The sequence below is a fragment of the Jaculus jaculus genome, chromosome 2 (genome assembly GCF_020740685.1).
Source record: "Jaculus jaculus isolate mJacJac1 chromosome 2, mJacJac1.mat.Y.cur, whole genome shotgun sequence".
NCBI lineage: Eukaryota > Metazoa > Chordata > Mammalia > Rodentia > Dipodidae > Jaculus > Jaculus jaculus.
In genome coordinates, this window is record NC_059103.1 from 165,733,926 (window position 1) to 165,747,324 (window position 13,399).

At 45.1% G+C, this 13,399-nt stretch overlaps 1 protein-coding gene and 1 pseudogene across 1 annotated transcript; one reads left to right on the forward strand and one right to left on the reverse strand.

Annotated features, from left to right (window-relative positions):
- Positions 1-429, forward strand: LOC123458785 (60S ribosomal protein L34-like; the record flags this gene model as incomplete). The annotated part of the gene is made up of 1 exon (XM_045144156.1): positions 1-429. A coding segment is annotated over one exon (417 nt), but the record flags the coding sequence as incomplete, so codon positions are not given.
- Positions 430-2,808: 2,379 nt separating this feature from the next.
- LOC123458705 lies at positions 2,809-10,719 on the reverse strand (annotated as a pseudogene).
- Between the last annotated feature and the right edge of the window lie 2,680 nt (positions 10,720-13,399).

Genomic DNA, 13,399 nt, shown 5'->3' on the forward strand with positions numbered 1-13,399 from the left:
CAATCGGCCTCCATCCGAGGAGCGGTGCGAGCAGGGCGTCCTCAGGGGTCGAGCTGCATTCAGAATGGCCAGCGTTTGACATACCGTCGTAGGCTTTCCTACAATACAGCCTCTAACAAAACTAGGCTGTCCCGAACCCCTGGTAATAGAATTGTTTACCTGTACACCAAGAAGGTCGGGAAAGCACCAAAGTCAGCTTGCGGCGTGTGCCCAGGCCGACTTAGAGGGGTTCGTGCTGTGAGACCTAAAGTCCTTATGAGATTGTCCAAAACAAAAAAACATGTCAGCCGGGCCTATGGTGGTTCCATGTGTGCTAAATGTGTCCGTGACAGGATCAAGCGAGCTTTCCTTATTGAGGAGCAGAAAATCGTCGTGAAGGTGTTGAAGGCACAAGCACAGAGTCAGAAAGCTAAATAAATATGAAGCTTTTTAAATAATAATAAAAAAAAAAAAGTTTGCTGGGTTCGGTAGCACCTGCTTGAGAGGCTGAGGTGGGAGGGTCTCTTGAGCCAGGAGTTTGAGAATAGCCTGCATAACCTAGTAAGTCTCATGGCCCCGCCCTCCTCCGCCAAAAAGAGAGCCTATGCTGTAACCAGAATAGTATAGAAATTGTCATACTGGGTGAGCAATAGTGTGCAAAGAAGACATCTTCAGTTTGGTAGGAACAAGACTTTGCATTTATTCCAGCCTTGTTACAGCACTAATGGCTTGACCTTGGGAAGGTTATGGCCTCTTGAGTGTGTTTCTTCACCTGAAAGTTGGGGTTAGTGATCCTCACCTGGCAGGATTATTAGGTGGGTTTAGTCAAGAGTCCACAAGCTTTTTCTTTGGCACCCTAATTTTTCTTTTCTTCTTATTTTTTTTTTTTGCCGGGGGTGGGGGCAGTGGTTTCCAGGTAGGGTCTTGCTTAGGCCAGGCTGACCTGGAATTCACTGTGTAGTCTCAGGGTGGCTTTGAACTTATGGCAATCCTCCTATCTCTGTTTCCAGAGTGCTGAGATTAAAAGTGTGTGCCACTAGGCCTGGCTTTTTTTTTTTTTTCTAATACAAATATATTTGATTCGAAATAAAAATGCTTAGACAGCTTTCCCTTGCAAACAAACTCTTGCTTGACTGGATTACTGAGAAGAACAAAGCTGAAGCAAAACGCCCTTCTGTTTTGACATATTTGGAGACAGGTAGGAGACACTACTTGTTTTTCAAAAAGTTGACCTTCCCCTAAGGCTTGGTTATAGACGTGTAGACAAACCCACCATTACCAGCTGGCAGCCATCATATCTATGTTACCTGGGCATTCAGATATCACACACACACCTGGCAAGGGTTGCTGTATCAGTCACCTCTGAGTTCTTGGCAGGCAGGACTGTCAGGAAGAGTAATCTGGAATGAGTTTTGCGTCCTGTTTATTCTCTTCAGTGACAGGCTATAATAGAAAGATAATGCCTGGAGGTTTTCCTTTTCACTCTGGTTCATTTTCAGTTTTTGTGATTTACATAGTTGTTTGATTCACCTGTCTGAAGAAAATTCTGTTAGAAAGTATTAAAGCATAAGACACCTTCCTTCAAAATCTGCATTTTTCTTCAAGTTTTATCATTCTGTCCACAGTATGTCAGCAGTTCTTGAACATTAAGCAGAAACAAATGGGCAAAGATCTTCTAAAGTGCTGATGAGCGTAACTAGAGCACAGTTGTACTAGATGGGAAGGAGGTAATGAGGGAAGGAGAGAAAGCAAGTGTGTTTGTGTGCACAGAATGCAGCTCAAGTCTTTGGATTTAAAAACCAAGTTCTGGGCTGGAGAGATGGCTTAGCGGTTAAGCGCTTGCCTGTGAAGCCTAAGGACCCCGGTTCGCGGCTTGGTTCCCCAGGTCCCACATTAGCCAGATGCACAAGGGGGCGCACGCGTCTGGAGTTCGTTTGCAGAGGCTGGAAGCCCTGGTGCGCCCATTCCCTCTCTTTCCCTCTGTCTTTCTCTCTGTGTCTGTCTCTCTCAAATAAATAAATTAAAAAAATAAAAAATAAAAACCAAGTTCTTCCAGAGCTGTAGAGATGGCTTAGTGGTTAAGGCACTTGCCTGCAAAGCCTAAAGACCCAGGTTCTATTCCCAGTACCCACATAAGCTAGATGCACAAGGTGGCACATGCATCTGGTATGCCTATTCATTCCCTGTCTCTTTCAAATAAATAAATAAAAATATTAAAGAGACAACAAGTTCCTCCAGAGAAAGATGGCTACTAGTTTCCAGGAGACTTCCTGTGTCTCAAAAGGGACCTGAAAAGCCCCAATCCAGATTTTTTGAAAACTGCACTTATGGGATGCTAGAAAATACCTAGTATAATTGCTCAAAGCCGTCAGGATGAAGGATGAATGTGTCTTCCATTCAGCTGCCCCTTGTAGCATGGCTTCTTTAGCCGTCAGCGGATCGATAAAAAACCACTGAAGAACAGGAAGTACTTTGAAGCACAGGAGTTAAAGAAAAGCACCGAGCAGATTATCTGTATAAATCAATAACAGGACTTCTTGGCTAGGACAGTTTTCTAACAGGATAGATCTCCAGTGTTAAGTGTAGCAGAATTAACAGAAAGATTTACAAGTAGATACAGGGATAACAAAATTACAAGGCAGAGACCAGGAAAAAAAAAAAAAAAAAGACAATGTGATAGGTTCAACCGTATTCCATGATGCTAGAAAATCTGTTAACTTTGTTAACTAGCAAAATATCACTCTTGTGTATAAATCACTTATTTATCACATGACCTCGCTATGTTGGATCTTTTTCTTTTCGCATACTGAAGACTTCTGCAGTCAGCCTTTAAGCATTCTGCACTTTTCCCCCAATCTCGTAGCTGAGTATCTTGTTCCCGTCTATTTTGGTGCAGATAACTGGAAGCTGCCAGCGCGAGGCCTTAATGTGGTGTCTGACTGCTTTTGAAAGTTTTCACTAATGGCTGTCTGGTATTCATTTTCTGCACTTTCTATGATTTTAATAAACTCCTTGGCAATTTTGGAGTTCATTAGAAACAGTTACTGAATCTTGTAAATTTTTATGGCTAACCGACTGAACATGGCCATCTTCATAATAATGAACCTGACGCCTCGTAGCTCACGCCTTTAATCCCGCACTTGGGAGGCAGAAATCGGAGGATCGCTGTGAGTTCGAGGCCACCTTGAGAAAACATAGTGAATTCCAGGTCAGTCTGGGCTAGAGCAAGATTCTACCTCGAAAATCCAATAATAAAATAAAATAATGAACCTGAATTTTGAGTACTCAAACTACCTGGGCTGTGGGTGGTGTGGTGGTGAACTTTCACTATGATCAGCAATGGCCATTCCAGAAGTTCTTGGGCTGAAACTGATGGCTTTCAAGACATGCAATAATGGTCTGCTGGAGCCGGGTGTGGTGGTGTATGCCTTTAATCCCAGCACTGGGAGGCAGAGGTAGGAGGATGGCTGTGAGTTTGAGGCCACCCTGTGACTACATAGTAAATTCCAGGTCAGCCTGGACTAGAGTGAAACCCTATCTCAAAAACAAAACAAAACAAAACAAAACAACAACAACAACAAAAACTGTTGTCCCTTCCCTGAGAAGATTATCATTAAGTAGTAGCCAGATATCAAACACTTTATTAAATTCCCCTGGGAGTAAATGGGTGATGAATTTACAGTGGGACCCTTATCCCACACCTGATCCTCAAAGTCAGCCGCCTTGGGCTGCACTGGCCCAGCCCCACAGTAAGTTTTCAAAACATGGCTATCACCACTTTGGAATGGTCTCACTGTGAAAATGACATTCATCAGAAATGAATTACATTTTTCAGCCAGTATTTTATTTTTTTTTTTTTTTGAGGTAGGGTCTCAAGCTCAGGCTGACCTGAAACTCACTTTGTAGTCCCAGACTAACCTTGAAATCACTGTGATCTTCCTACCCCTGCCTTCAGAGTGCTGGGGTTAAAGGTGTGGGCCATGACATCCAGCTTACATCGATTTTTATGTCAAGATAATTTTCTCATTCAAGAAAAATTAAATTCAGAACTACATCATCTTGAAAAAGCAAATAATTTGGTGTCTTATGTAGAAAATAAATGCCACAAATATACAAACAAGAGTGAGTGGGGGTGGAGGGTAGGGACCTGGCTCAGTGGGTAAAATGTTTGCCTTGCAAGCGGGAGGACCTGAGCTCCATCCCCAATCCCCACACAAAATGCCCGTGATCCCATAGCTGGGATAGCAGAGACAGCAGGATGCCCACAGCTCACGAGTAGCCAAGCTAGCCAAATTGGCAAGCACCGGGCCAGTGAGAGACCCTGTCTCAAGAGAAGTGGTGGGCATTCTTTATGTTTTTCCTCTCTCTCTCAAAGTAGGGTCTCACTCTAGCCCAGGCTGACCTGGAATTCACTATGTAGTCTCAGGGTGGCCTCAAACTCACAGTGATCCTCGTACCTGTACCTCTTGAGTGCTGGAATTAAAGGCGTGCAACACCACACCCAGCTTGGTGGAGGGCACTCTCGACTATAACACTGAGGTTGTCCCCTCCACATGCATGCACACATATGTACACACACAAATTAAAACGTTTTAAGAAAACAGAGCAAGAGGATTTGTTGATGTTAGGTTTGGCTTCTAATGGCTCATCTCACATGTCTGGAGGGCTTGGTGCAAAGTTGATGGGGAGTAGAATGGGCCCCCACATGCTCTCTGTACATAGAGCCTACATTGTACTTGCACACAAGGCAAGAAGTAGAAAAGTTAAGGAACCTCTTGAAAATCCTTTGGGAAGACACCCTTGCAGCCTCTCAGGAAGATGAACACCAGTGGCATCCCCTCCAGCGTCAAATAGGCACAAGATGAAGTCTAGATTGAGTTTAGGGGACTTGATGCTCCCCAAACCCATATAGTTAGGAATTGGCTAATTACAACTTACACTTTAAACTTAACAAAGAGAGAGAATGAATGGGTATGCCAAGGCCTTTAGCCACTGCAAACGAACTCCAGACACATGCACCCCCTTGTGCATCTGGTTTTATGAGGGTACTGGGATACTTTTTAGGTAAGCACCTTAACTTCTGAGCATCTCTTCAGCCCCCTAAAATTTTGAAATATTTATTCATTTACTTGAGAGAAACAGGGCGAGTATGCATGCACCAGGGCCTCCTGCCACTGTAAACTAATTCCAGATGCATGTGCCGCTTTGTGCATCTGGCTCCCCCCCCCACCCCCCGAGGTAGGGTCTCACTCTGGTTCAGGCTGACCTAGAATTAACTGTGTAGTCTCAGAGTGGCCTCGAACTCTCAGTGATCCTCCTACCTCGGCTTCCTGAGTGCTGGTATTAAAGGCGTGGGCCACCACGCCTGGCATGCATCTGGCTTTATATGGGCACTAGGGACTTGAACCCAGGCTGTCAAACTTTGCACGCAAATGCCTTCAACCACTGAGCCATCTTCTCCAGCCTCAGCTTCCTCTATTTTTTTTTTTTTAATTATATTTATCGAGAGAAGTTCAAAGCTAAGGAAAGGCACCCACATGGCTAGAGAACCCATGTGGAGGGCCTGGGAAAACCATGGAAAGAAAAAGTTCAAAGACCTCCTGCCCTGTGGGGAGCGAGAGAGGGTAAAGAGCCCATGGGGAGAGTAAGGGCTGGGGTGGGGGTGGGCTGTTCCCTAGGCTGGCCTGGGCCAAGCGAGAGGAAACTCACCAGCACCCAGCTTAATTCTAGATGCAAAGCAAGCACTCTACCACTGAGCTATATCCCCAGTTCAAAATTTAAAAACAAAAAAAAATGTTTCACTTGTTCATTGTCTGCTTTTAGGTTAAGAAAAGTTTAATGATTCTCTTTTATACCTTTTCTCTTTTCAATGAATGCCAGTTTCCATGCTCATTTATTGGCTATGTGACTTAATATAAATTTATTTTTGCTTGTGTGTATGATGCATGTTTATGTGTGCACATGTGAATATGGAGGCATTGTGTACACGTGTGCAAGTGTGTGGAGGCTGGTGAGAAGCTTTGGGTATCCTTTCTCAGGTATGCCATCCACTTCTTTTTCAGGCAGGTTATCTCATTGGCATGTAGTTCACCAACTGGGCTAGCCTGGCTGACCAAGCTCCAAAGATACTCTTGTCTTCGTCTCCCTAGCTCTGGGATATCAGGTGAGTGTCACCACGCCCCGCATTTTATACTGGTTCTGAGGATCCAAGCTCAAGTACTTTTGCTTGCATGGCCACTGGGACATCACTCAAGATCCACACCAAACAAGTCCTTTGAATGGGAAGATCTCTGAAGATTTTTATTTAATCTTGTAGATTTCAGTTTTTAGATCAGATTTAGGGTCCCAGAAAAAAAAAAAAAAAAAAAAAGAATGGTGAAGTTCTGCTTTATTCCCACAGAGCCTTGCCCACCAACAGCCTGCAGCAGAAGGGCACATTTGATCTAGCCCATGAACTGTGCTGGCCTTTTGTTTGGCATCCATCAACCAGCTTGTGAGGATGAGGTGGTGTTCAGTGGGGCACAGCTGCACCTTATCTTTTCATTATCTACTCAAGATGCTGGAGCTCATTGGAATGGACAGACAGGTGAGAACAGTGCAACCAGTATGTCCTGTGACTTCCCCTTTTCTTGTCTATTCTTCTTTATGAAGTTCTTTAAGACACATAGCCAGAACTGAACTATGAGATGTGAGACAAAGCCAGCTTCAGAGACACCAGTGTTTACCACTTAGGGACATGGACAAAATTCAACAGCAAATAATTGTGCCAGCAACTATGTAACCACAGGTCCAAGCAGGGGCAATGAATGATTAACAACCCTGCCTTCAGCTCTCTTCAGTCTGTGAATCAGGCATGGATGGTGATCATCCTTCCCTCAATGGCTGCTAGAGCCCAAGCTCTGCCCACAGCACAAGCCTGGAGAGCCAGGCAGGAAGTCTGGGCCCAACGTCAACTTTCAAGTTCAGGTCTGCCCAGATTAAGGAGAATACAGGGCACCTCTAGGATGAGGAACTGTATGGGTGGTTAGTATACTCCGTTTTGATTTCTTGCCTTCTCTTTTTGAGGCAGGCTCTCACTCCAGCCCAGGCTGACATAGAACTAACTCATAGCAATCCTCCTACTTCAGCCCCAGGAATCATAGGATTAAAGGCATGAGCCAGCACACCTGGCTCATTCTGACTTCTTTGCAAGTCACACTTTGCGTTTCAGAAGTGATATAGTATCCTTTCTTCTCTCCCGACAAGTAGACATTTTAAAAATTAACAGAAGTGGAATTTGAACCTGGAATGCAAAAACTTAAAAACAAGGTTCTCAAAGTCTTCTGTTAATCTTTGTCTACTAAAAGAGTGAGAAACACACAAAAGCAAGGAGTACTGTTAGGGCATCTGGTGTCACAGAGGTAAGACCACTGACTCACAGAACGTGAGGCAATGTTTTATTGGGTAAAAAGAAAAAGAAAGCTGGTGTACCAGTTCTACATCTCAGAGGTCCGGATCTCAGGATGCAGCCTTGAACTGTTTGTGCGTCAGCTTTTATTGGAAATGACCACATGATGTTTTGGTTTAACTCCCATCCTCTTCTTACTATAAAGTTACATACTATTAAACAAGGTGTGTGTGGGGGTTATTACAAGAAATCACAAGGTTACATAGGTCACATAGGCAGAACTGAGGCAAGAAACATTCTGTGCTGTGTAATCAAAGATAAAGCCGGGCGTGGTGGCGCACGCCTTTAATCCCAGCACTCGGGAGGCAGAGGTAGGAGGATTGCCATGAGTTCGAGGCCACCCTGAGACTCCATAGTGAATTCCAGGTCAGCCTGGGCTAGAGTGAGACCCTACCTCAGAAAATCAAAAAAACAAAACAAAAAACAAACAAAGATAGAAACAGAGATACAGGAAGGTCACGGTACATTGCACAGAGGGATCATCTCATTCCTTAGGTGTGGTGTTTTGATTCAGGTGTTCCCCATGAACTTAGGTGGTCTGAATGCTAGGATCCCAGCTGATGGAGATTTAGGAATTAATGCCTCCTGGAGGCAGTGTATTGTTGGGGGTGGGCTTATGGGTGTTATAGCCAGTTGCCCCATGCCAGTGTTTGGCACACTCTACTGTTGCTATGGTCCACCTTATATTGGTCAGGGGTGATGTCCGCCCTCTGCTCATGCCATCGTTTTCCCTGCCATCATGGAGCTTCCCCCTAGAGCCTGTTAGCCAAAATAAACCTCTTTTTCCCCACAAGCTGCTCTTGGTTGGGTGATTTCTACCAGCAATGTGAACCGGATTGCAACGTTAGATAATAGTGAACACCTGTGTTGCACAGAGGGCTCATCCCATTCCTTTTACATTCCATTACACCAAAAATGTTATAATTTTTCTTAAACGTTTCCATCTTTTGTTTTAATCTTACAATTTTCAGACAGTCCTAAATCTCAGAAGGCTTGACAGCTTCCTGAGATCTGCTCATTACTGGGAAAAAGTTTAAGATGTTGTCAGAGGTTGTTTTTTATCTGGTGTTTGATTTCTCAGGACAAATCCTGGGCTTACACATGATCACTGACAAAAACTTTCCCCACCTGGGCTTCTTTCTATAGTATCCAGAAGCATCCCTCCCGCTTCCCTTTCTCTGCTTCATGCACTCCTGTGGGACCAGCGCACATACGGAGGGCACCTGATCTGAGAAACAGTGCACACAAATTCTATAGACAGCTGTGTGACAGGGCTGTGTAGTCAGGATGCTGGGCTTCACAGAAGTTTGCGGGAAGGCTGCTGTGAATGCACCTTCCTAGTCTTTGCACTTCATTTTCACGGGAAGTACCCCACCCACTGAGGCTGTGACAGCTTACAATTTGTAAGACATCCCTGGGACTCAAGTAGTCTCAGTTGTGTGGATAGAAACAGTTGTTGGAGGCAACTGGGCACATTTTTTGTAAAGTCACTGATGTTCCATGCATTCATTTCCCCACTGACCCCTCTTCACACTGCAGATAGATAATCTAACTCTGCTTGTGGGACATGCTTTGGGAGCTGGAGCTCCTGGTTCCCATCTGTCACTAGATAGTTAGGTTTCCCTGTCACCTGATTCTTCTCTAGAGTCACTGTTGGTTCTGCTTTGGGGGAAAAGGGACTTAGGTTTGGGAGAAGTGGGAATAAGCTCTTCCCTCAGGACATCCTGATTTTTCTGCAATCCTTTGCCCACTTTAAGTACTCTGACACTTCCTTCCTGGTGATCCCTTATCTTTCTCATCCACAGCTCCACAGGACTAGTGAAATCCTTTAAAATAAGGAGCATCACAAAATGCTCCTCAGTCCATCTACATTTCAAGAAAAAGGCCAATGGGGCTGGAGAGATGGCTTAGCGGTTAAGGCATTTGCCTGCAAAGCCAGAGGATCCCGGTTTGACTCTCCAGGACCCACATAAGCCAGATGCACAAGGGGCGCATGCATCTGGAGTTCATTTACAGTGGCTGGAGGCCCTGGCGTGCCTGTTCCCTCTCCAATAAATAAATAAATAAAAATATATTAAAAAAAAAAAGAAAGAAAGAAGGCCAATGGCCTCACCGGGGCTTGCAAGGCTGTGGGCTTGTTTCTTTGACTTGGTACTCATTGGCTATGTGATGGAGCTATAGAACAAGAACTCCCAAACAAAAGTCTCTGAACTGCCTCACAGGGTAGAAACTCCTGGCAGAGAATCACATAGCCCAGAGGGGTGCTTGCCTTAATAGAGTACCTCCCTCCCCCCACGTCCACCTCCCTTGCCTTCAAGGTCCGTCCTTACAGTCTCCACTTTGCTGGAGATCAGAGAAGAATCTGGCTTCTCCTTATCTCTTGCCTAGGAGTTCTCCAGATCTGTTTTTCCATAAACAACCTGAGTTCCTCCCTGGGAAGGCACATTCCTGGAAGGTTTACATCTGATCCTGACAGTGTGGTAGGTTAAGGTCAGCCCCCATTCAGAATCTATAAATGACCCAATTTAGGTCACAGGGTAGGCTTTGCCCCTCTGGCTCCCCTGTGGTGGGAGCTCGCTGTACTTCCTCTTCTTTTCTTTTCTTAATCTACTAAAGTCTCTCTAAACCTTCAGATAGAGGGGAGAAAGAGTGAAGTATTAGCTTAAAAACAAAGCCAAACACCACAGGGGGCTGGAGTGGCAACTCAGCAGTTACATTTAAGGCACTTGCCTGCAAAACCCAATGACCTGAGTTAAATTCGCCAGTGCCCATGTAAATACAGATGCATGAGGTGGCACATCTGTCTTGAGTTTATTTGCAGTGGCTGGAGGCCCTGGTGTGCCCATTCTGTCTCTCTTCTCTATTTCTCCTTGTGCTTGCAAATAAGTTTAAAAAATATAGAACAGGGAAGAATATATGAAGTCAAGATTTATTATATGAACTAATGAAATGCATCTACTGCCCAAGATTGGCACTGTGTCAGCAAGACAGGTGTGGAGTGGATTAGAAGTCCAACTTTGAGTCCCAACAGCTATGTACACGTGCGCTCCGTCCCTGGCTTAGAGAGTCTGCTCTGAGCACTACCGTGCTTTGTATATGCGCAGGTTGAGGCAGGTGAGCTGCACATGCTTGCTGTCACTGTTTCACAATCACTCAAGTCCTTTATGACACATTTCAGCAGCATCTTTACTGTCCAGGTAATCAGGAAGAAGTAGAACTGCTTTAATAACTTCAGATACATGAGTGGAATGCTGCCCTGATAGACCACATTTCTGCAGTAACTCCTCAGACATGGCTGTAAGTACAGGAAGGTGGATCAGACCCCATCATACTCTGGAACTAACGAGTGGGCTGGCGATACCACATCCTCCCCCCTACCCCGCCCTTTGGCATTAGGAGAGCTTGGCTGAGAAGGCCCAGTGACAACCTTGGGAATGTTCCAAGTGTTTGTCAGGCTTCTGGGATCCAAGTGCTGTCACCTCCGATGTGAGTGCGTGTACTCCGCTTACATAGGAGCTGGTTTCCTGTCTAGAAGACCGAAGCTCCTGGAGCAAAGTCCCTTGCCAGAGTGGTCTGTTAGATTTCAGCTGACAATGCATCTGAAGCCAGGGTATCAGTTCAGTCTCCTCAGGGCCTCGTTGTTCAATTCAACAGTCTATTGAGGCAGTCGGGGCTGCCCTCATCTGGATTCCTAGCTCTTCTGAGGACATAGACTGAGGCTCAGCTCACACTAACCTGAGGCTGAACATGGACCATGCACAGCTCTGCCCTGGATCTCTTAAGAAGCTCCATGTATCTGCAGAGCTGCAGGCGTGTTCACTCATCCATGGCACATGGGGTGGGGGGGGCGTGTCAAGGTCCTGCTAGAAGACAAGAGAAGGCAGGAACTTGGATTCTTTCAGTAGAAACAGCAAGTTAGCACTTGCTCTCTGTGTTAAAACATTGGCAATGGTCCGTGACATTGACTCCCTCTGAACAGGCTTCACATCATGGTCCTGTATCAGAAATATAGCTGCTTCCTTGTCTTACACAGAACCATTTTAAAATCTTATTTTAATTGACAAATTTCATAATTATAGACAATAAACCATGATACTTCCCTCCCTTCCCCCACTTTCCTGTTCGTAACTCTACTTTTCATCATATCCCCTCACCTTCTCAGTCAATCTATTATTTTGATGTCATCTTTTCCTCCTATTATGAGAGTCTTGTGTAGGTAGTGTCAGGCCCTGTGAGGTCATGGATATCAGAGCCATTTTGTGTCTGGAAGAGCATGTAGTAAGGAGTCATACCCTTCCTTTGGCTCCTACATTCTTTCTGCCACCTCTTCCTCAGTGGACCCTGAGTCTTGGAAGGTATGGTAGAGATGTTTCAGTGCTGAGCACTCCTGTGTCACTTCTTAGCACTATGTTGCCTTTTGGGTCATCCCAGAGGTCACCACCATCTGAAAAGAGAAGCTTCTCTAACCAAAGGTGAGAGAAGCATTACTATATGGGTATGAACATTAAAAAAGTTCTTACTGGGCAGCTTGGTGAGAATAATCATGTATTTAGCCAGATACCATCAGACACCCCTAGGGCTCATAACTTTCCCAATCATGGATTTTCAGTAGCAGGCATGGAAATACTGTGGAGTGGGCTTCTGGTCCAATTATAGAGCAGTTGGTTTCCCCCATAACAGACATGCCATGCCACTATCGTTCCCCCACTGGCTCATTTAGTTTGGCTGGTCCAACTTAAGGCTTGTAGTGTTCACTGTTGTTTATTCTCCACTGATGACATCTCTCTCTCTCGCTTGGAGCTGCATGCAGCATAGCTTTTTTTCCAGCTTCCGACAGCTGGTCTTCACATAAGCTCCAAGCAAGATTTCTCAGTGCAGAATCATTCTTGTATTGGCCTGCTCTTCTTGGCAACTGATTCTATCACACCCACCCCATCCTTGAATGAACTTGGGAACTCTAGCCTGAGCTCATCGGGATGGTGAGACTCACCCATTTTGACTGGATTTGTGCCCATCTTCTAGCTTTGGCTTGGAACTCAGAATGTGCCTACCTCACCATGCCAGCTGGGTCAGGAGCCGCAGCTGCTCTTTGACCTTGGGAGCTAGGGTGATCTCTAGTCTCCTAATCTACTGATCCTAAAGCATTGTTTAGTATACAGCCTAGGTGGAGTGGGCGCCTGATAGAGGGATTAACATACGAACCTGGTGAAACTGACCTCAGGCATTGTCAAAAAAGTTTTGTCTTCTAAATATATAAGCTATGTCTGCCTGAATAAATCTTGAGGCCTTGACAAACACCTAGCATGGTCTCCTTGTGTCTGTTTGCCTTCTCCCATTCAGGTTAACTTCCCCTCAGGTCCTTGTTCAACTCCCCGCTGGCCGGGGCAAGCTGTGTGTGTCTATCTTGAAAAAACACGTGAGGTTCCCCCTGTACCTGCAAGGTCATTTGAAGTAGTCAGTTCATTCAAACGTAAATACCTATCTGGTCAGACATCCTCAGCCTATTCCAGGGTGAACAGATGGGAGAACACTCAGTGCTATCTGTGGTTGGCACCAACTCAGGCCATTGTTTTCAAGTGAGGATTGACCACCTTTAAAGGAGATGTGCTTTTCAGCTACCCATATTCCCAACCATGTGTACACCAGCTAAGGAATTCAAAGTTAAGTTCACTGAGTGATTTTAAAACAGCTCATCAGGGAAGCAAAAATGTGATAGATATTCCTCATCAAGTAAGACAGTTTGTGTTAGATGAAGACAAAGAAGCCACATTTGGGAGGAATAGCCACTGTTAGTGGGAAGGTTATAATACCCACCCAGGGCTCACTGCCCTGTGTGCATAGGAAGCAATACCAGCTTTATTAAAATTCACTTGACAAAGAAGATATTAGATCAACACTGTCACTGGTCAGTGACAAGAGTTCTTAGGGGCAATGTGGGCCATGTATGGCAATGGAATCTGATAATACCATCCA